Consider the following 21,605-nt stretch of genomic DNA (forward strand, 5'->3'; position numbering starts at 1 on the left):
TGGAGACTCTGGTGTAAGGGGGACACTCATGGAGTCCCCGATGTAAGGGGGATTCTGATAGGGACTCTAGTGCAAGGGGAACTCTCATGTAAGGGGGACTTGGAGGAAGACCCTGATGTAGGGGAGACTCTGATGGGGACCTTGATGTAAAGGGCGGGCTATAATTTACGGGGTACTCTGATGGTGACCTTGATGTAATGGGGGTTCTGATAGGAATTCTGATGTAAGAGAGACTCTGATGGGAATTCTGGTGTAAGGGGGACTCTGATGGGGACCTCTATGTAAGGAGGACTCTGGGACCCTGATGTTAAGGGAGGGTCCGATGGGGACTCTCATGGAGACCCCAAATTAGGGGAGACTCTGATGTAAGGGGGACTCAGAGGGAGGCCCTGATGTAAGGGTGGCTCTGATAGGGTCTCTGATGTAAGGGGGGCTCTGATGGGGACCCTTATGTAAGGAGGGGTCTATAATTTAAGGGGGATTCTGAGGGGGCCCTGATGTAAGGGGGGCTTTTATGGAGACCTTGGTGTACTGGGGGCTCTGATAGGGACTTTGATGTAAGGGGGGCTTTGATGGGGACCCTGATTTAAGGAGGGGGGGCTCTAATTTAAGGAGGAGTCTAATTAGGAACCTGATGTAAGCAGGACTCTGATGTAAGGGGTACTCTGATGGATACCTCTATGTAATGGGAGCTCTGATAGGGGCTCTGATGTAAGAGAGACTCTGTGGGAGATCCTGATGTAAGGGGGGTTCTGATAGGGGTTGTAATTTAGGAGAGGATATGATGGGTACCCTGATGTAAGGAGGACTCTGATGGGGACTTTACAAGTAGAAGGGTAAGCTGCTGTTTCAATTAGGACAGTTTCAGTGTAAAAAGATTTCAACAAATGTACAAGTAATTTAAAAAAATATGTTTTGGTTGGAGTTACACTTGATTCTGTTCCTTTCAAGCATGTTATATAGCACAGTTTTTGTGCTGTTGTCATGTACCTTACAGCGGAGCCCGAAATGATGAGGGTGGCCTCTTTCACGGTTCCGGTCCAAGCACCCCTGGTGGTGGGTACAGGGAGTGCAAGGGCAACGAAAGGGTGCAGGTGCCTGCAGGCAGGAGGCTGGAACTTGGAGATACAGGAACCTCTGCTGAGGAGATGTGGAAACGGATCACCAGACTTGTTCAGAGGGAGCCAGATCAGGATCAACTGCAGAATCAGGAACAGGCAGGAGTCGGCAACAGGCTGGCAGCGGGGTACCAAATCAGAAGGCAAAACCGTAGTCAGAAACAGGCAGAGGTTGGCAACAGATGGGCAGCGGGGTACAGAATCAGGAGGCAGAGCCGTAATCATAAGTCCAAGCCAAGGTCAGTATTGCAGGTAGAGGCAGGTTCAGCCGGCAGGGGAGATCCAAGAGAATGGTCAGAAGATAGCCGGGTTTTCAGGAACAAGGTTAATCAAGCAGAGTAACAACAGGAACACAGGAACAAGCTGAAGACAATCCAGCACTGATGCTAGGCAGACTCTCTGTTTATATAGGGTGCTGTGTGCCAAGATTCGCGCCAGCGTACGTGCGTGCGCGCATACGCATTAGCACATTAGCACCTTCGCATATTGGCACATGCATTCGCATAGAGGTGCCATTGTTCATGCCCACCCTGGATCTCATTTGTCTCTGGCTATGGTTCTGTGCATGCACATTGGCATTAGCGGAATGAGGATTGGCAGCTGCTGCACGGAGATGGGTGCTAGCTGTGTGAGTTCTCTGACAGCTGTGTAATTTTCTATCACCTAAAATACCTGGCTGATCCTGCCTGGTGCTGCCCTCCCCTCTATAAACTGACCATGTTTATCATGGCTGCTGAACCCTGACACCATGGTCAGTTTATGTGCCTCCGTCACCCCGCTGTCCCTCCTCTCTCCCCCCTACTGCTAAATTTAATGTTTTCTTACTATAATCCACAGTATTAGATTACATTATGTGCATCAATGTATGTTCTTTATAAAAAATAATGCCAGTGTATAGCTAATTTCAGAGTGCCGCTGATGTGACTGCCCGCCGCTCTCCTCCTCCTGGCTGACGTCAGCAGGGGATTTTCAGCCCCTCCTTCTGTAGCTGTCGGATCAAGGAAGACAACGGAGGGCGGTCACGTGAGCGCCGAGCAGCGTTTTGAAATAAGGTATACAGCAGCATTTGATTTTATAAATAACATACATTGAGGGAAAAAATTGAAGGTATAAAATCTAAAACTGCGGATTATAGAAATAAAAAAAAAAGTGGCTTTACAACCATTTTAAGTTCTGAAAAGCTCCTAAAATTATTTTATTCATCACACTATTAAACTCCGTTTTACCTAAACAATTGTATAATGTGTGTCTTTTAATTGTAACTGCAAGCACATTGGTCTTTGCAATCAAATATCACATTAAAATGTTGTTTTATGTCATTCTAATGAGGTATGTTTCTGTTTTTACTTGAAGTGATCAGTTGCAATAAAGTTGTTTCTGTTCTGAATGCTGTACCGACAAGGTCACTTCCTTTGTTGCAGTCACTTCCTCATTGTCACAACAGGTTATCGAAAAATCCTCCAACACAGCACAAAACTACAGAGCAACCAGGAAATTCCTGTCTTGCATCTCGGATTGCTAGGCAATAGGGATGAGCCGAACACCCCCCGGTTCGGTTCGCACCAGAACCCGCGAACGGACCGAAAGTTCGCACGAACGTTAGAACCCCATTGACGTCTATGGGACTCGAACGTTCGAAATCAAAAGTGCTCATTTTAAAGGCTAATTTGCATGGTATTGTCCTAAAAAGGGTTTGGGGACCCGGGTCCTACCCCAGGGGACATGTATCAATGCAAAAAAAACTTTTAAAAACGGCCGTTTTTTCGTGAGCAGTGATTTTAATGATGCTTAAAGTAAAAAAAAAAAAAGTGAAATATTCCTTTAAATATCGTACCTGGGGGGTGCCTATAGTATGCCTGTAAAGTGACGTGTGTTTCCCATGTTTAGAACAGTCCCTGCACCAAATGTCATTTTTAAAGGAAAAAATCTCATTTAAAACTGCTTGCGGGTTTAATGTCATGTCGGGTCATGGCAATATGGATGAAAATCAGTGAGACAAACGGCATGGGTACCCCCCAGTCCATTACCAGGCCCTTTGGGTCTTGTATGGATATTAAGGGGAACCCCGCACCCAAATTAAAATAAGGAAAGGTGTGGGGCCACCAGGCCCTATATACTCTGAACAGCAGTATACAGGCGGTGCAAACAAGACAGGGACTGTAGGTTTGTTGTTAAGTAGAATCTGTTTGTAATTTTGAACATTTTTAACGTGTTTAGCTCCAGCCAAAAAATCTTTTCTAAGCTTTTTGGAAAACATAGGGAAGGGTTATCACCCCTGTGACATTTGTTTTGCTGTCTTTCCTCCTCTTCAGAAGATTTCACCTCACTTTTTTGTCCCAATGAAAAATGTTTTTTGAAAATTTGGGTTTTTTTGTGGAACAAGGATTGGAAAGCATCAGTGGAAAGGAGAAATTGTTTTCCCATATTAACTCTTACAGGAGAGAATTTCCCTTCCTAGGGGTAGATTTCATCTCACTTCCTGTTGTCTCCTTCCGTTTGCAAGTAGGAGTCGTTTGTAAGTTAGATGTTTGAAAGTAGGGTCCTGCCCTATATACTCAGCAGAAATTTGGGCCTTAGGTGTTGCTGTGGCCACAACACTGTAAGCCCTCACAGGGCCCTGCTGTGAAATATTAGATCAAGAATTGTAATTACATGCCCCTGTTGAACAGGAGCTGAAAAATTAGGCCTTAGGCACTGGTGCTGGTGCCACAACACTGCAACCCCTCACAGACACTCTAGTTGGAACGCAGGAACGAGCCCTGCTGCAAAGTATTGCTTCAAAAATTGTAATTACACGCCCCTGTTAGACAGGGGCAGAAAAATTGGGCCTTAGGCACTGGTGCTGGTGCCACAACACTGCAACCCCTCACAGACACTCTAGTTGGAATGCAGGAACGAGCCCTGCTGCAAAGTATTGCATCAAAAATTGTAATTACACGCCCCTGTTAGACAGGGGCAGAAAAATTGGGCCTTAGGCACTGGTGCTGGTGCCACAACACTGCAACCCCTCACAGACACTCTAGTTGGAATGCAGGAACGAGCCCTGCTGCAAAGTATTACATCAAAAATTGTAATTACACGCCCCTGTTAAACAGGGGCTGAAAAATTGTGCCTTAGGCACTGGTGGTGGCGCCCAGAACCAAAAATGTTCTTACAAGCTATCAGCGTGATGATTGAGGAGGAAGAGGATAATTACTCAGGGATAGTCACTCAGCATCAGCATAGGCAGTCTTTGAAGGGATCTGAGATTTCAAAAAAAATTATTCGGTTACATCAGCATCAGGTGCTTGGTAGCTGGTGGTGATCCAAGACTTATTCATTTTTATGAAGGTCAGCCGATCGACCGAGTCGGTGGACAGACGCACCCTGTGATCGGTTACCACGCCTCCAGCAGCACTGAATGTGCGTTCCGAAAGAACGCTGGATGCAGGACAGGCCAGTAGCTCAATTGCATACTGTGCAAGCTCTGGCCAGTGATCCATCCTCAAGACCCAGTAACCCAGAGGATTTTCGGTGGGAAAGGTGTCCAAGTCTGATCTTGCCCCTAGGTATTCCTGCACCATGTAAAAAAGACGCTGGCGATGGTTGCTGGAACCGATCATACCTTGGGGCTGCGGACCAAAAAATTGTCTGAACGCATCGGTCAGACGGCCACCTTCTCCACCGCTCCTTCTTTGACTGACCGAAGCCTCAGCAACACGTTGTCCAGAAACAGGAGTTTGTAACCTCCCAGTCTCTGGGAACGCGTTGCACAGACCTTTCTGCAAGGCCTCCCGAAGATGTTTCATCCTCTGCTCCCTCTGCGATGGCAAGATAAGGTCCGCAACCTTACCCTTGTAACGTGGATCAAGGAGGGTTGCCAGCCAGTATTGGTCCTTCTCCTTGATACCACGAATACGAGGATCCTTACGCAGGCTTTGCAGGATCAGGGAGGCCATGCAGCGTAGGTTTGCTGAGGCATTCGGTCCGGAGTCCTCTGGGTCACTAAGAACGACATGGTCCGCAGCCACCTCCTCCCAGCCACGTACAAGTCCATGTGTTTCTTGGGACTGATCCCTTAAAGACTGCTGCTGATGCTGAGTGCCAGGCTCCACCTCCATACTGACACAATCTTCCTCCTCCTCCTCCTCCTCTTCCTCCTCGTCCTCTTCCTGTGTGATCGGCGGGCACGCAGGAACACTGTCTGGATAAAGGGGGCCTTGAGAGCTAAGGAAGTCCTCCTCTTCCTGCCTCTGTTCTGCCTCAAGTGCCCTGTCCATTATTCCACGCAGCGTGTGCTCCAACAGGTGGACAAGGGGGACAGTGTCACTGATGCATGCACTGTCACTGCTCACCATCCTCGTGGCCTCCTCGAATGGTGACAGGACAGTGCATGCATCCCTGATCATGGCCCACTGGCGTGGGGAAAAAAAACCAAGCTCCCCTGACCCTGTCCTGGTGCCATAGTCGCACAGGTACTCATTGATGGCCCTCTGCTACGTGTGCAGCCGCTGCAGCATGGCCAACGTTGAGTTCCACCTGGTGGGCATGTCACAGATTAGGCGGTTCTTGGGCAGGTTAAACTCCTTTTGGAGGTCCGTCAGCCGAGCACTGGCATTATATGACCGGCGGAAATGCACACAGACTTTCCTGGCCTGCCTCAGGACATCCTGTAAGCCCGGGTACCTGCCCAAGAACCGCTGCACCACCAAGTTAAGGACGTGAGCCAAACAGGGCACATGGGTCATTTGTCCCTGTCGGAGGGCAGAGAGGAGGTTGGTGCCATTGTCGCAAACCACCATTCCTGCCTTAAGTTGGCGTGGCGTCAACCACCTCTGAACCTGCCCCTGCAGAGCTGACAGAACCTCTGCCCCAGTGTGGCTCCTGTCCCCCAAGCACACCAGCTCAAGCACCGCATGGCATCTTTTGGCCTGCGTACTTGCGTAGCCCCTTGAACGCCTACGGAGCACCGCTGGTTCCGAGGAAGAGGCCATGGAGGAAGAAGAAGAGGAGGGGGTGGAGGAGAGAGGTGTGTCACAATCAGCATTTTGGAGGCGTGGTGGCGGAACAACCTCCAACACTACTGCACCTTGTCCTGCATCCTTCCCAGCTGCCAGCAGAGTCACCCAATGCGCCGTGAAACTTAGGTAACGTCCCTGTCCATGCCTGCTGGACCATGAGTCAGCGGTAATATGCACCTTACCGCTGACCGCCCTGTCCAGCGAGGCATGGACATTGCCTTCCACATGCCGGTAGAGAGCCGGAATCGCCTTCCGTGAGAAAAAGCGGCGTTTGGGTACCTGCCACTGAGGAACCGCACATTCCACAAACTCACGGAAGGGGGCAGAGTCTACCAACTGAAAAGGCAGCAGTTGAAGTGCTAGCAATTTTGCCAAGCTAGCATTCAACCGTTGGGCATGTGGATGGCTGGGAGCAAACTTCTTTCGGCGGTGCAGCAGCTGGGGCAGGGAAATTTGCCTGGTACAATCTGACGTCGGTGTACCAAAAGCAGATTGCCCACAAGTACTTGGCTGTGACACACCTAATTCTACACCTTCATTCCTCTCACTGCAGGTCTCAGAGAGGACTGAAGGTCTAGTGGGGTTGGAAATCTCAGCTGATGAGGAGCAAGGAGAGATCCTCTTTGTTCTTTGGTGTGGGTCTTTTAGATACGCTTGCCAACGAACTGCATGGCAGGTCAACATATGTCTGGTCAAGCATGTGGTACCCAAGCGGGAGATGTTTTGGCCACGCGAGATACGCTTGAGACATATGTTGCAAATAGCAGCGGTGCGATCTGATGCACTCGTCTCAAAAAAGGCCCACACCAAAGAACTTTTTGAATAACGCGCAGAGACTGCAGCGCCCTGCACATGTGGAGCTTTGGGGTGTGATGCAGTCAATGTGCTGCCCTTAGGCTGGCCCCTGGAGGGCATCCTGCCTCGTTGGTGATGTGCCGCCGCCTCCTCCTCCTCCTCCTCCTCTCTCCTATCAGGCACCCACGTTGAGTCAGTGACCTCATCATCCCCTCCCTCCTCATCACTGGAGCAAACCTGGCAGTATGCTGCAGCAGGGGGAGCATGACTGCCAGATTGCTGTCCTTCTTGGGCACCCCCTCTGTCCGTGCTCATGTTACTGCCTTCATCGAGCTCAGTATCGTCATCAGAGCCTTCCAAACGCTGGGCATCCTCCTGGAGCATGTACCCAACACTGTGGTCAAACAGTTCAAGGGAATCCTCATGAGCACATGGTGGAGCTAGGGAAGGAGTCACTGATGACATTGAGCTGAGGGAAGAGGCCGCTGCTTTGCCAGACAAAGCACCCTGGGCATGGGTGAGAGAGGATGAGGAGGATGAGGACGGCTTGGTCATCCACTCGACCAAGTCTTCCGCATGTTGCGGCTCAACACGGCCAGCTGCCGAAAAAAAGGCCAAGCGTGTCCCATGGCCACGTGCTGATGAGGATGCACCGTCTCCACGACCAGCACTAGACACAGAGCCTGCTTGCCCTCTCTTATTGGCTTGTGACTGTCTGCCTCTCCTTCTTGGCCTTCCAGACATACTAATGGCCTGTAGCTGCACTAAGCTGGGATAGAACACCTGTAATTTTCTTCAGGTAGCTTTATATACTGTAACCAGACAAGCCTGCCTGTCAGTAGGAAGATAACAGGAACGGATCTAGCTGAACACTGTGAGCAGGACGCACTGTACTAAATGTAAATAGTCTAGCTGCCTGACCGTGGTACTAATAGGATCAAATAGAACACCTGTAATTTTCTTCAGGTAGCTTTATATACTGTAACCAGACAAGCCTGCCTGTCAGTAGGAAGATAACAGGAACGGATCTAGCTGTACACTGTGAGCAGGACGCACTGTACTAAATGTAAATAGTCTAGCTGCCTGACCGTGGTACTAATAGGATCAAATAGAACACCTGTAATTTTCTTCAGGTAGCTTTATATACTGTAACCAGACAAGCCTGCCTGTCAGTAGGAAGATAACAGGAACGGATCTAGCTGAACACTGTGAGCAGGACGCACTGCACTAAATGTAAATAGTCTAGAAGATAACAGGAACGGATCTAGCTGAACACTGTGAGCAGGACGCACTGCACTAAATGTAAATAGTCTAGAAGATAACAGGAACGGATCTAGCTGAACACTGTGAGCAGGACGCACTGCACTAAATGTAAATAGTCTAGAAGATAACAGGAACGGATCTAGCTGAACACTGTGAGCAGGACGCACTGCACTAAATGTAAATAGTCTAGAAGATAACAGGAACGGATCTAGCTGAACACTGTGAGCAGGACGCACTGCACTAAATGTAAATAGCAGGAACGGATCTAGCTGAACACTGTGAGCAGGACGCACTGCACTAAATGTAAATAGTCTAGAAGATAACAGGAACGGATCTAGCTGAACACTGTGAGCAGGACGCACTGCACTAAATGTAAATAGCAGGAACGGCTCTAGCTGAACACTGTGAGCAGGACGCACTGCACTAAATGTAAATAGCAGGAACGGATCTAGCTGAACACTGTGAGCAGGACGCACTGCACTAAATGTAAATAGCAGGAACGGATCTAGCTGAACACTGTGAGCAGGACGCACTGCACTAAATGTAAATAGCAGGAACGGATCTAGCTGAACACTGTGAGCAGGACGCACTGCACTAAATGTAAATAACAGGAACGGATCTAGCTGAACACTGTGAGCAGGACGCACTGCACTAAATGTAAATAGCAGGAACGGATCTAGCTGAACACTGTGAGCAGGACGCACTGCACTAAATGTAAATAGCAGGAACGGATCTAGCTGAACACTGTGAGCAGGACGCACTGCACTAAATGTAAATTGCAGGAATGGATCTAGCTGAACACTGTGAGCAGGACGCACTGCACTAAATGTAAATAGTCTAGAAGATAACAGGAACGGATCTAGCTGAACACTGTGAGCAGGACGCACTGCACTAAATGTAAATAGCAGGAACGGATCTAGCTGAACACTGTGAGCAGGACGCACTGCATTAAATGTAAATAGTCTAGATAGAAGATAACAGGAACGGATCTAGCTAAACTGAATACAGTGTATATATATATATGCAACACCTGGGATGCATATATATACACAATACACTGTAAGTGCAGCTAACTGACTGACTGTTCTGCCTAATCTATCTAACTCAAATCAAATGACACTGTCTCTCTCTCTCTCTATCTCTCAGCACACCGGAACACACACTACACAGGGCCGCCGTGCAGGCGGCCTTATATAGTGTGGGGTGTGTACTAAATCCCCTGAGCCATAATTGGCCAAAGCCACCCTGGCTTTGGCCAATTACAGCTCTCTCTACTGACGGCGCTGTGATTGGCCAAGCATGCGAGTCATAGTGCATGCTTGGCCAATCATCAGCCAGCAATGCACTGCGATGCCGCAGTGAATTATGGGCCGTGACGCGCCACACGAATTTAGCGCGAACGGCCCATATCGTTCGCAATTCGGCGAACGGGCGAACAGCCGATGTTCGAGTCGAACATGGGTTCGACTCGAACACGAAGCTCATCCCTACTAGGCAATCTGGGTTTGGCCAGTGAAGGAACCTTGCATATATACAGTATAATTTAATGGAGCTTACTAAAAGTATGCAAAGCTACAGACATCAGAGAAAACAGATTCCAAACAGACTAGGAAGATCCACATCTGCAAGAATTGGTGCTCTCCTCAGCAGCCTTTACTAAACTCTTATGGGCTTCTCTAGCACCAAGGCTCGGATCCTGATGGTGGGTCTGGATGGGTCTGGAAAGACCACAGTCCTCTACAAGCTGAAGCTGAATGAGACGGTCTGTACAATCCCTACCATCGGATACAACGTTGAGACTGTGGAGCCCATCCATAACGTGACATTTAATGTATGGGATGTGGGTGGTCAGGACAATATCCGAGCCCTGTGGAAAATCTTCTCTCCCAACACAAATGGCTTGGTCTTTGTGGTGGACAGTGCTAACCCAGAGAGGTTTCTGGAAGCCAGGAAAGAGCTAAATGCAATCCTGGAGAATGATGAAATGAGAGGCGTGCCGTTCTTGGTGATGGCCAACAAGCAAGATCACCCATGTGCCAGGAAACCCATGGAGCTGGAGGAGGAACTGGAACTGACCAAGATAAAGGGACACCAGTGGCACATTCAGGGGTGCTGTGCCACCAACGGGGAAGGACTGGTGGAGGGGCTGGAGGTCCTCGCCAATTTAATTAAGCCGTTTTAGAAGAAAAGGACATTCTGAGAGGACTAAATGCATGTCTATCCATATTATTTCTTCTTTTTCCATCTAAGGAGCTGGAAACGTATACAGCACAAATACTGTATAATATCGGCTTGCTCTTCACAAGCCAAATGCCATGTACAGACGATCGAAATTTCCGACAACCAAACCGTGGATTTATTTCCGACGGATGTTTGCTCAAACTTGTCTTGCATACACACGGTCGCACAAATGTTGTCGGAAAATCCAATCGCCAAGAACGCGGTGACGTACAACATGTACGACGAGCCGAGAAAAATGAAGTTTAATAGCCAGTGCGGCTCTTCTGCTTGATTCTGAGCATGGGTGAAATTTTGTGCGTCAGAATTGTGTACACACGCTCGGAATTTCCGTCAACAAGTTTTGTTGTCAGAAAATTTGGGAACCAGCTCTCAAACATTAGTTTTCGCAAATTCCGACAGCAAATGTCTAATGGAGCATATACACAGTCGGAATTTCGACAACAAGCTCACATTGAACATTTGTTGTTGGAAATTCCGATCGTCTATATGTGTCAAAAAAGTAAAGGAACTGTGCAAGGTGGTTGTCTCCACCAAAAAAGGTTTTGTAACTGCATTAAATATGTCAAGTAAAATGTTTAAAGGACTGGTTGCAAAGGTTAAAATAGATTGTAGTGTGCATACTCGCAAAGCTACTAATGCATTTGTTTTGTATAGAGTAAAATATACATGACCGATCCTACCTTCAGCTGTCCCTCCACATTTGTAATGTGTCCCCATTGCAGCCTGAGATTGTGTAGACCATCTGGTGTCCTCTATTGAGCATGCTCAAGTTAATTTCCCGCCTAAGCTCTTAAAGGGGTTGTAAAGGTACGTGTTTTTTCACCTTAATGCATCCTATGCATTGCTCCAAATCAAGGACAGTCCCTCGAAATCAGGGACAGTTGGGAGCTATGCTAGTGTCAATCATCTTTGAATCCGCTTACACCATATTATAGGGAGCTATATAACAGTTTTTTTATATTTATAATGTAATTTGAATTGCTCTTTTGAAACATTTTTTTTTTTTTTGTCATGTGACTGGCACAGCACCAGGGCTGTGCAGACAGACTCAAGGGGAGGTTTACTAAAACTGGTGCACTTAGAACCTGTGCATTGTAGCCAATCAGCTTCTAACTTCAGCTTGTTCAAACCACTTGCCGACCAGCGCACGCCGATGTACGTCCCTACTTTGGGGACGGATATCGTTGTTATGGCAGCAGCTAGCTGCCATAACCCTGGTATCCTCGTGTTCGGCCAGCGGTCAGCTACAAGATAAAAGTGGTCTCTGCGGCGGATTCACCGCGAGATCACTTTTATCGGTGGCGGGAGAGGGCCACCCCTTCCCGCTGCGACTGCCCTCCGCCGCTTACCGGAGCCATCGGCAGCGGTGGAGGCGATCGTGTCCTCTCACTTGCTGTGCATGGAGACAAGTGAGGGTAAGATGGCCCCCACCCATCTCCATGACACTGCAGGGTGGAAGCGACGTCAAAACGTCATTTCCGCCCATACGTCTTAAAGGCACATTTTTTCAAATACGGTGTGAAAAAAGTATTGCAATGACCACCATTTTATTCTCTAGGGTGTTAGAAAAAAAAACAATATATAATGTTTGGTGTTCCAAGTAATTTTCTAGCAAAAAAAACTGTTTTAAACATGTAAACACCAAAATCTCAAAACGAGGCTGGTCCTTAAGTGGTTAAATGGTTGTAAACGTTCAATTTTTCTTTTGGGAACAGTTTGGGGATGGTCCCTTCCTGTTCCAACATGACTGCGCACTAGTGTACAAAGCAAGGTCTATAAAGACATGGATGAGCGAGTCTGGGGTGGAGGAACTTGACTGGCCTGCACGGAGTCCTGACCTCAACCTGACAGAACACCTTTGAGATGAATTAGAGCGGAGACTGCGAGCCAGGCCTTCTCGTCCACATCAGTGCCTGACCTCACAAATACGCTTCTGAAAGAATGGTCAAACATTCCTAAACCTTGTGGACAGCCTTACCAGAAGAGATGAAGCTGTTATAGCTGCAAAGGGCGGGCCAACTCAATACTGAACCCTACAGGCTAAGACTGGGATGCCATTAAAGTTCATGTGCGTGTAACGGCAGGCGTCCCAATACTTTTGGTAATATAGTGTATCTTAAATTGGGTATATAATAGTAGAATTTCAAACAAAAAATCATGAAAATTCTTAGAAAAAGTTGTACAAAAGTTCTCAAAACTTTTGGATGCCCTTTTGAAAGTAGTTCTAGGATTTTTTTGCTTTAAACATTTTGGAATGAATGGACTTTACTGAAAGAAAACCACATACACTGGTAGAAATTTGTACATTCGAGAAAGAATTTCCATCCTACTCCTTCGAATTTTCTCATCACTGCAGTCGAAAACTAATGTTGATTTGACCCCACTAATGATTAGAAAAACTAACAAATGTTCTTACAACATCCTTACAATGAAGGATGTAAAGAGAAATTCTACTATCGTATACCAACCTCAGTAGAAATGTCTGTAAACCCCAACAATGATCTTCTCTTATTTGCTGCATTTTGGTTTGTAAATATGCAACTGAAATTTTTTGTTATATCTGTTCCATAACTGCAAAAAAATACCTCTTGATTGTAACAAAAATCTACTGAGCACATATCTTACTGTAGCAAATTGTAGCAACCCTGCCAAGTTCACCTTCTGGACTTCAGAACACCCGCCTATGGTGCGATGGATATGAGGAGATAGGGAGGTGTTCTGAAGTTCTAAAGTACTTCCTGTCCTTGGGTGACAACACTGTTCCTCCATCAATACAGTACGATGAGTGAACGTTGCCACTCTAGTATAGGAAGTGTGTTATCTCCAGAATTACAAGGTGAAAAAGCCTGATAAAAAAAATGCAGAATCGAATGATGTCTTTGGTCTAGGTACACTTTAAGCTCTGGCAGAAGATATTCCCTGGTGCCTAGCACTGGTGGAAGGAAAAGCCACTAGGACATGAAGTGATAACAAACACCTGACAAAGGATCTAACCCTTCCCTCTCTGTTTAAAACTTCAAGACAAATTGGCTAGCGTTCCCCTTAAATATAAATATCTATTATGCATTTACAGGTAGTTATAATATTTATATATATATCCACTGTGCGTGTGTGTGTGTATATATATATATTCATTTTATATATACAGTGTATATATATATATCCACTTGCTGACTAGGCCCTTTTCCGACACTTGTTGTGTACAAGTAAAAATCTGTATTTTTTGCTAGAAAATTACTTAGAGCCCCCAAAAAATATGTACATACAGTATATTAGCAGAGACCATAGAGACTAAAATGGCGGCCATTGCAATTTTTTGTCACACGGTTGTTGCGCAGCGGCTTTTCAAATGCAATTTCTTGGGGAAAAATACACATTAATGAATTTAAAAAAATATTATTAATATTATTTTATTACATTTTTTTTGTTTTTTTTTTTTTTACACTGTCCCTTTAGACACGTGACTTTTTCAAAAGACCCTTGAAAAAGTCACATGTCTAGTGACGATACGCGTGGGGAGGAGGAGACTGTGACACTCTCAGTAGTGTGTACTCTGGAGGTGAATGAACAGGCAGCAGCACGGAGCTGAATGTAGCTGACCATTTGTTCTAATGCGATCGGTATAAAAGGGATCATGTGAGTGAGATTAGCTGGTTCGTTTGTATATGTACCTTGGCTTATTTCTGCGCAATGGTATTGTTTCCCAATCTTGTGTTTCATACTGGGGAGGACCGCGAAAAGCTAAGGGATTAACCGATCAATGCTGGCGGGTGAACGGAATAATTTAAATCCACCGCTAATCCATCCAAGCATGACTTACAAAGCCCTATTTTGAAGTGAAGAGGAGGTATTCCTGTGTCTCTAATTAGTGGACTAATCACATTTATATTTTATATTTTAATAACATATTTTTTATATGAGCACTGGTTTGTGATATTAATTATTGTAAAGAGGTCTTGTTTCTCCATAATTAAGGGAACCTTGTATGTGGGCTTGGAATACACTATTTATTTTTTAAGGTTTATGTAGAGATTTATATACATAATTTATCCACATATTTGTAAATTATTTTGCACGTATAACACACAGTGTAATATTAATTGGTTAATATTAGCACATCACTTAACTTATTTTTTATGCAATTTGTATAGTTCACTAATTGATTGCAGCTATATTATTTGGGCATCTTTTAATATATTCTTACATAATTTATTTTTCCACTTTAGCGCTGTAGTAACTTTATCACTAATTTTAGGTCCTCTTTATGCAAATCTCCCCTCTACCCTTAAAAGCAAAAGATGAAAAAAAAAAGTTTAAACTTTTGCTTGAAAAATAAAAAAAATATGGCCTTGTTTACATGTGTCCGGAACCGGATGTGACGTCATGACGTCACTCCGGTCCTCCTAGTGCATAGAAATGAATGGAGGCCATCTTTCCTTCACTCATCTCTGTGCCCAGCTGCCGCCATCGCTTGATCGGTTTTCAGGCTTTTTTTATTTCAATTTTATTTTTGAATCACTTGTAATACTATTTTATTATTATCAAATATATGTTTATAAAATACAGTAGGTGTGCTGGGTGCCATTTATAGACACTCCTTTTCTGTAGCACCTTTTATATTATCCTTGATATCTGTCATAAAGGAATTTCCTGCCTGTTCTGTCACTTCGGGCTGTGTTGGAAGATTTTCTCCAGCAAGTGTTATTATACCTGAACTGGAAATTATTGTCTCTTTTATGAGGTCACTTCCTGTGCTATTGAGGTCATTGAACAATCCTCCAGCACAGAGCAAAGTGACAGAGCAGACTGGAGGTTTCTGTATTATGTTACTAGGCACAAATTACTGTCTCCCTAGTGAAAGAATCAAACCAGTTAAAAAGGTTTAAACCCTAACTGAATGCACTATGTACCATTAACCATTGTCTTGTTTTATATAAAATACTTTTTGACCATTTTTTTTAATCTCAGTGCTGCTGGTCTCTTGCATCCTCTTTGTAGCCACTTCCTGTTTATTCCAGTAAATTCAATTTCTCAGCACGGGTTTCCTGTTGATGACAACAGTGGACCATGCCTGCTTAATGTATGGTGAAAATGCCATTTGTACTCTCTATGAAAAGAGTGACAGGATGACAACTCAGCATAATTAGAAGACAGGTCAGAGCGCTGTATCCTTAGAACACAAAGCGCCTGAACAACCACCTTTATGGCAGCATCACCACATGCAGTCCGCTATAGTATTTTATCCGGACCGCAGCTGGGGTAAGTGGCAGTGGCGGCCACTCGTAAGGGGCACAGGGGCGCCGCCCCCCTAATCCATGGGCCCGACCCCTAACCTCCATGCAGGGCGCCGGCCTCATGGATTTCAATGGGGTGTTTTGGTTTTTTTTGAAGCACATGATTAGAGCCTGAAGATCTAATTGGCTTAAAAAAGGGTGGGCTCGGGGCGGAGAGCACTGCGCCCAAGCCCACCCACTTGTGTGACATTAGCAAATTATTATTTGCTACTATCTTCCTGCTTCTCCTCCCGGCCAGTCAGGAAGTGGGTCCTGAGACCCAAATGGCCTAGAGTCCTAAGACCCGATTGGCCGGGAGGAGAAGCGACCGCCGGAACTCGGGAGGAGATGCAGGGGGGAAGCCACCGAAGCCACGATGGGGTAAGCGAGGGGCTGACGGGCGGCCTGGCGGGTGACGGACAAGGGAAGCAGCGGGTGATGGGGAGTGAGGGGGCCAGGTTTGTATACCCCCCCTCCCAAAAAATTGAGCACCAGCCACTACTGGTAAGTGGGTGTCCTTAATGTGCATAGATTAAGCATTAAAGTCAACAGAAGCTACCTATGGTCTCCGCTTCAACCCCCACATCTAATGGAAGACTCTGATGCGAACTCTCATGGAGATCCTGGTGTAAGGGGGACTCTGGTGTAAGGGGAACTCTAATGCCCTGTACACACGATAGGATTTTCCGACAACAAAATCCATGTTTTTGTCCGACGGATGTTGGCTCAAACTTGTCTTGCATACACACGGTCACACAAATCTTGTCGTAAATTCCGAACGTCAAGAACACGGTGACGTACAACACGTACGATGAGCCGAGAAAAATGAAGTTCAATAGCCAGTGCGGCTCTTCTGCTTGATTCCGAGCATGCGTGGAATTTTGTGCGTCGGAATTGTGCACACACGATCAATTTGAGAACAAGCTCTCAAATTTTGTGTGACGGAAATTCCGATGGAAAATGTTCGATAGAGCCCTATACACGGTCAGAATTTCCGACAACAAGCTCCCATAGAATATTTTCTGTTGGAAAATGCTATCGCGTGTGCGGGGCGTAAGGGAGACCCTGATGTAAGGGGGGGGGGTCTAATGGGGACTCTGGTGTAAGGATGATTCTTATGGAGACCTCGATGTAAAGGGGATTCTGATAGGCACTCTAGTGGAAGGGGAACTCTCATGTAAGGGGGACTTGGAGGAAGTCCCTCGTGTTATTAAATAATAATATTAACCACTTCAGCCACGGAAGATTTGGCTGCTCAATGACCAGGTCATTTTTCGGCACTGCATCGCTTTAACTGACAATTGCACGGTCATGCAACGTTGTACCCAAACAAAATTGATGTCCTTTTTTTCCCACAAATAGAGCTTTCTTTTGGTGGTAGTTGATCACCTCTGCGGTTTTTATTTTTTGCGCTAGAAACAAAAAAACAACGACAATTTTGAAAAAAAACACAGTTTTTTGTACTTTTTGCTATAAATATCCCCAATTTTTTTTTTTTTAAAAAGCAAATTTTTTTCCTCAGTTTAGGCCGATATGTATTCTTCTACATATTTTTGGTAATAAAAATCACAATAAGCGTATATTGATTGGTTTGCGCAAAAGTTATAGCATCTACAAAATAGGGGAAAGATTTATGGCATTTTTATTATTATTATTTTTTTTTACTAGTAATGGCGATCAGCGATTTTTATTGGGACTGCGACATTATGGCGGACACATCAGACACTTTTGACACATTTTTGGGATAAAAATGCACTGATTACTGTGTAAATGTCACTGGCAGGGAAGGGCTTAACACTAGGGGGCGATCAAGAGGTTAACTGTGTTCCCTAGGGAGTGATTCTAACTGTGGGGGGAGGGGACTGACTGGGTGAGGTTTCATACTTAGTATGAACAACAGATCGCTCTCCTCACCCCTGACAGCATGGAGATCTGTCTGTTTATGTTAAGATCTCCATTCTGTCTCTGTGTGGAGCGTTCGCGGGTGCCCGGCAGTTATCGCGACTGCCGGGCACGCGCATCGGCTCTGGCGGCGCACACGTGCCCCCTAGTGGTCAGAAGGCGAGCCGACGTTCAGTTACGTTGATTCGCCCAGGGGAGCCAATCTGCCGCAGTACAACTGCAGCGGCTGGTCGGGAAGGGGTTAATAATAAAAAATACCTAGATTAAGATTTGATTTAGGTCAGTGCCAGGGTTAGTGTTTGGGTCAAGGTCATGGTCATGATCAGGGTCAGTATTTTTTAAATTAGTATCAGTGTGTTTTAGGTAGGATAAAAATAAAACAAAATGCACACTATTATTTTTGGGCTGTACTACGGGTACATTCAACAGCTAACATACACATATGTAGTATTGCTGCGATCATCAGGATCAGAAGAATTTAATTTGGGGTTGTACTTTCGTGGAAGGTTATGGTAGTAGCAAGAAATATACAGCTAAATTAAAAAATATATATATTTTTGTTCTACAGTATTTGGGGGCAGCTTTCCTTTGATAAAAAAATCAGGAGATATCTATTACCATTTACCACCAAATTAAAGCCTATTTGTCATAAAAAAACAAGGTACCATTCGCTCCCCTAATCCATGGGTCCGACCCCTAACCTCCATGCAGGGCGCCGGCCGCATGGATTTCAATGGGGTGTTTTTTGCCCCCATCAGAGTCCCCATCAGACCCCCCCCTTACATCAGGGTCTCCCTTATGCCCCGTACACGAGATAGGATTTTCCGACGAAAAATATTCTATGGGAGCTTGTTGTCAGAAATTCCATGTGCTTCAAAGAAAAACAAAAAACACCCCACTGAAATCCATGCGGCCGGCGCCGTGCATGGAGGTTAGGGGTCGGGCCCATGGATTAGGGGGGCGAATGGTACCTTGTTTTTTTTTTTGAAGCACATGATTAGAGCCCACTTCCGGGAGACGGGGCCGCGGCCCCGTCTTAGAAGTTCGAGCCCCTCCTCCTGCCTCTGCCGCCAGACCAATTAGAAAGAGCAGCGTGCTTTGCACATGCAGAGTAGGGAACAATCTGTGAAGCCAAAAGTCTTCACTGCCAGGTTCCCTTAATAGGTATGGTGGTGGCTGCCCCCCACAGCTGATCCGAAGATCGGCTGGGGTCCCGACATCGCGGGCTCCCTGGACAGTTAAATGTCCATATAATAAAAGTGAGCAACTGCAGTATTTGTTGTAGCTGCTAACTCTTTTTCCTGGGGAGGCCAGACTATGAAAATGAAAAGTGTATTATTATTATTTATAATTTAAGGTACTTGTATATCGCCGTCAATTTACGCAGCGCTTTACATGTACATTCACATCGGTCCCTACCCTCAAGGAGCTTACAATCTAAGGTCCCCAACTCGTATTCATATACTAGCGCCAATTTAGACAGAAGCCAATTACCCTACCAGCATGTCTTTGGAGTATTCCAAGTCATCAGTGCTTTCAAGATTTACAGTAACAGTAAGGAATTATATTTTGGCCAAAAAATATGAAACCTGCCCCCATGACATGGCAGACTGTTTTGAGCAGGACCCTACACTAACACTAATTGCACTAACTTTTCAATGCCAACGACACCTACCCATCTTTATATAAAACCCCCTGACACTAACCAACCTCTATATGAGACCCCCCGAGACACTGACCTCTATATAAGACCCTCTGACACAATGACCTCTATATAAGTCCCCTGACACCTACTGACCTCTATATAAGACCCCTGGACACCTACCAACCTCTATATAAGACCCCCCGAGACCTACGCCTCTATATAAGACCCCATGACACCTACCAACCACTCTATAAGATCCCCAATACCTACCAACCTCTATATAAGACCCCCAGACACAGTGACCTCTATATAAGACCCCGACACCTACCACCCTATATATATGACTCCCGACACATACTGACCTTTATATAAGATCTCCAAATACCTACCAACGTCTACACAAGATCCCTTGAAACTTACCAAACTCTTTAAAAGACCCCCTGACACCTACCTACCTCCTACCTCTATATAAGACCCCCTGACACCTACCTACCTCTATATAAGACCCCTGATACCTACCGCTATATAAGACCCCCTGACACACACTAAACTCTATACAAGACCCCTGGACACCTACCTACCTCTATATAAGACCCCCTGACACCTACCTACCTCTATTTAAGACCCCCTGAAACCAACCTATCTCTATATAAGACCCCCCCCCACACCTACCTACTATATAAGACCCCCCTGATCCCCCTATATATTTACAGATTCCCCATCACTGAGGAATGCAGGAAGGTGATCAGAGGGGCCCCTCCCTCCCATCCAGGAATACCGACCACCTCAGGCGAAGAAGACCCCTAAATAAGAGGAGTGCATGGGGGCAATTAAAAAAGACCCCCTCCCATCCATCCAGGAATACAGACAAAGATAAGGAGACCCCATCCAGGAATACAGGAACCCCCTCCCCCTGCAGTTAAAGAAGACTCCAGCTAAATGGACTGCAGGGTGTGATCAGAGGGGACCCCAAGGCAGAACCCCTCTGCACACCTCCCTCCAGGAGAAGAAGACCCCCATCTAAGAGGACTACAGGGGGTCATCAGAGGGACACAGACCCCTCCCCCCCACCAACTCTTCTCCAGTAAAAGGAGACCCCAAGCTAGGACTGCAGGGAGCGATCAGTGGGGACCCCAAAACAAAGCCCCCCTGCCCAACCACCCCCCCTCCAGGAGACACCCAGCTAGGAGGAATGCAGGGGGGTGATCAGACATGACCTCAACACCCTTCACCAGTAAAATGAGACCCCCAGCTAGGACTGCAGGAGGGGGATCAGTGGAGACCCAAAATAGACCCCCCCTCCTGCCGTCCTCCCACTCCAGGAGAAGGAGGCCCCCAGTTAGCAGGACTGCAGGGGAATGATCACAGGGGACCCCAACACAGACCCTCCTGCCCATCCTTCTCCAGTAAAGGGAGACCCGCAGCTAGAAGGACTGCACCCAGCTGCCTTTCCCCTTGGATAGAGATAGTGACAGATAGTGTGCCATGATCAGACATATCTGGAGCTGTACACTGTACAGACACTGGAGCTAGTCACAACGCAGAGGAGAGAGAGGGAGACTCTCAGTACCAGAGCAGGAGGAAGAAATCCTGCACTGTTCTGCTGCAGCGTTGCTCACTCAACTGGCCACTTCCACTCTCCCTGCCCTTATTGTAAACATGACAGCCAATCCCGGTGGCTGGTGGATCCAGAGGAAAGGCAGGGAAGCTGCTAAGCCTGTGCGGTGAGCTCAAGTGCACCGCCCCCCTATAATAATGTTCCTCCCAGGGCATGTGCCACTTCTGTATACCTTAGTCCTGGCCCTAGTCAGCAGCAACAACTTGTTTGTCGGGGCCCAGGACCCCTACATGTGTATGTGCTGCCCCTCCTAATGGTGGCCCTGGACACAATCCATACACAGGAAACTTTGCAACTTACCATAGCATATACATACAGTAAACACCAATATGCATACTGTATATACAGGGCTTTTTTTCATCTGGCAGCCCTGAGCCCTCTCCTCTCTGACATGTCACTTGACCCAGAACCCAGTAGAGCAGAGGCATAGCTTGAAGCTTATGGGCCCTGATACAAAAATTGACCTGCCCCCCCCACTACTTCTAAATCCACCGCACGCCAAGATACTCAAAGTGGCTTAAGAGTTTTGAGTTCCCAGAGTTTCTCTTTACATCAGAGGACAGGGATTACCGCTGGAGAAGCAGAGGACAGGGGACAGGGATCACCGCTGGAGAATCAGAGGACAGGGATCACTGCTGGAGAATCAGAGGACAGGGATCCCTGGCAAGTCACTTGGCAGAACTCCTTTCCCATCCCAGCACTGTATATAGCTACCCCCCCCCCACACAAACACACACACACACACACACA

At 46.5% G+C, this 21,605-nt stretch overlaps 2 protein-coding genes across 2 annotated transcripts in view; one reads left to right on the forward strand and one right to left on the reverse strand.

Moving 5' to 3' along the window:
• LOC141113791 (uncharacterized) overlaps positions 1-21,605 on the reverse strand; it is a 39,119-nt gene that overhangs the window by 16,810 nt on the left and 704 nt on the right. The window lies entirely within an intron of this gene.
• LOC141114351 (uncharacterized) lies at positions 9,673-11,091 on the forward strand. Its single transcript, XM_073607978.1, has one exon. The coding sequence runs from the start codon at positions 9,843-9,845 to the stop codon at positions 10,356-10,358; it is 516 nt and encodes a 171-aa protein (XP_073464079.1). The 5' UTR covers positions 9,673-9,842; the 3' UTR covers positions 10,359-11,091.

Source organism: Aquarana catesbeiana, linkage group LG12, assembly GCF_042186555.1.
Source record: "Aquarana catesbeiana isolate 2022-GZ linkage group LG12, ASM4218655v1, whole genome shotgun sequence".
NCBI classification, from domain to species: Eukaryota; Metazoa; Chordata; class Amphibia; order Anura; family Ranidae; genus Aquarana; species Aquarana catesbeiana.

What these genes read in the sequence shown, in the direction of transcription:
- LOC141114351 (XM_073607978.1), top strand. Translation starts at nt 9,843, where the DNA reads ATGGGCTTCTCTAGCACCAAGGCTCGGATCCTGATGGTGGGTCTGGAT.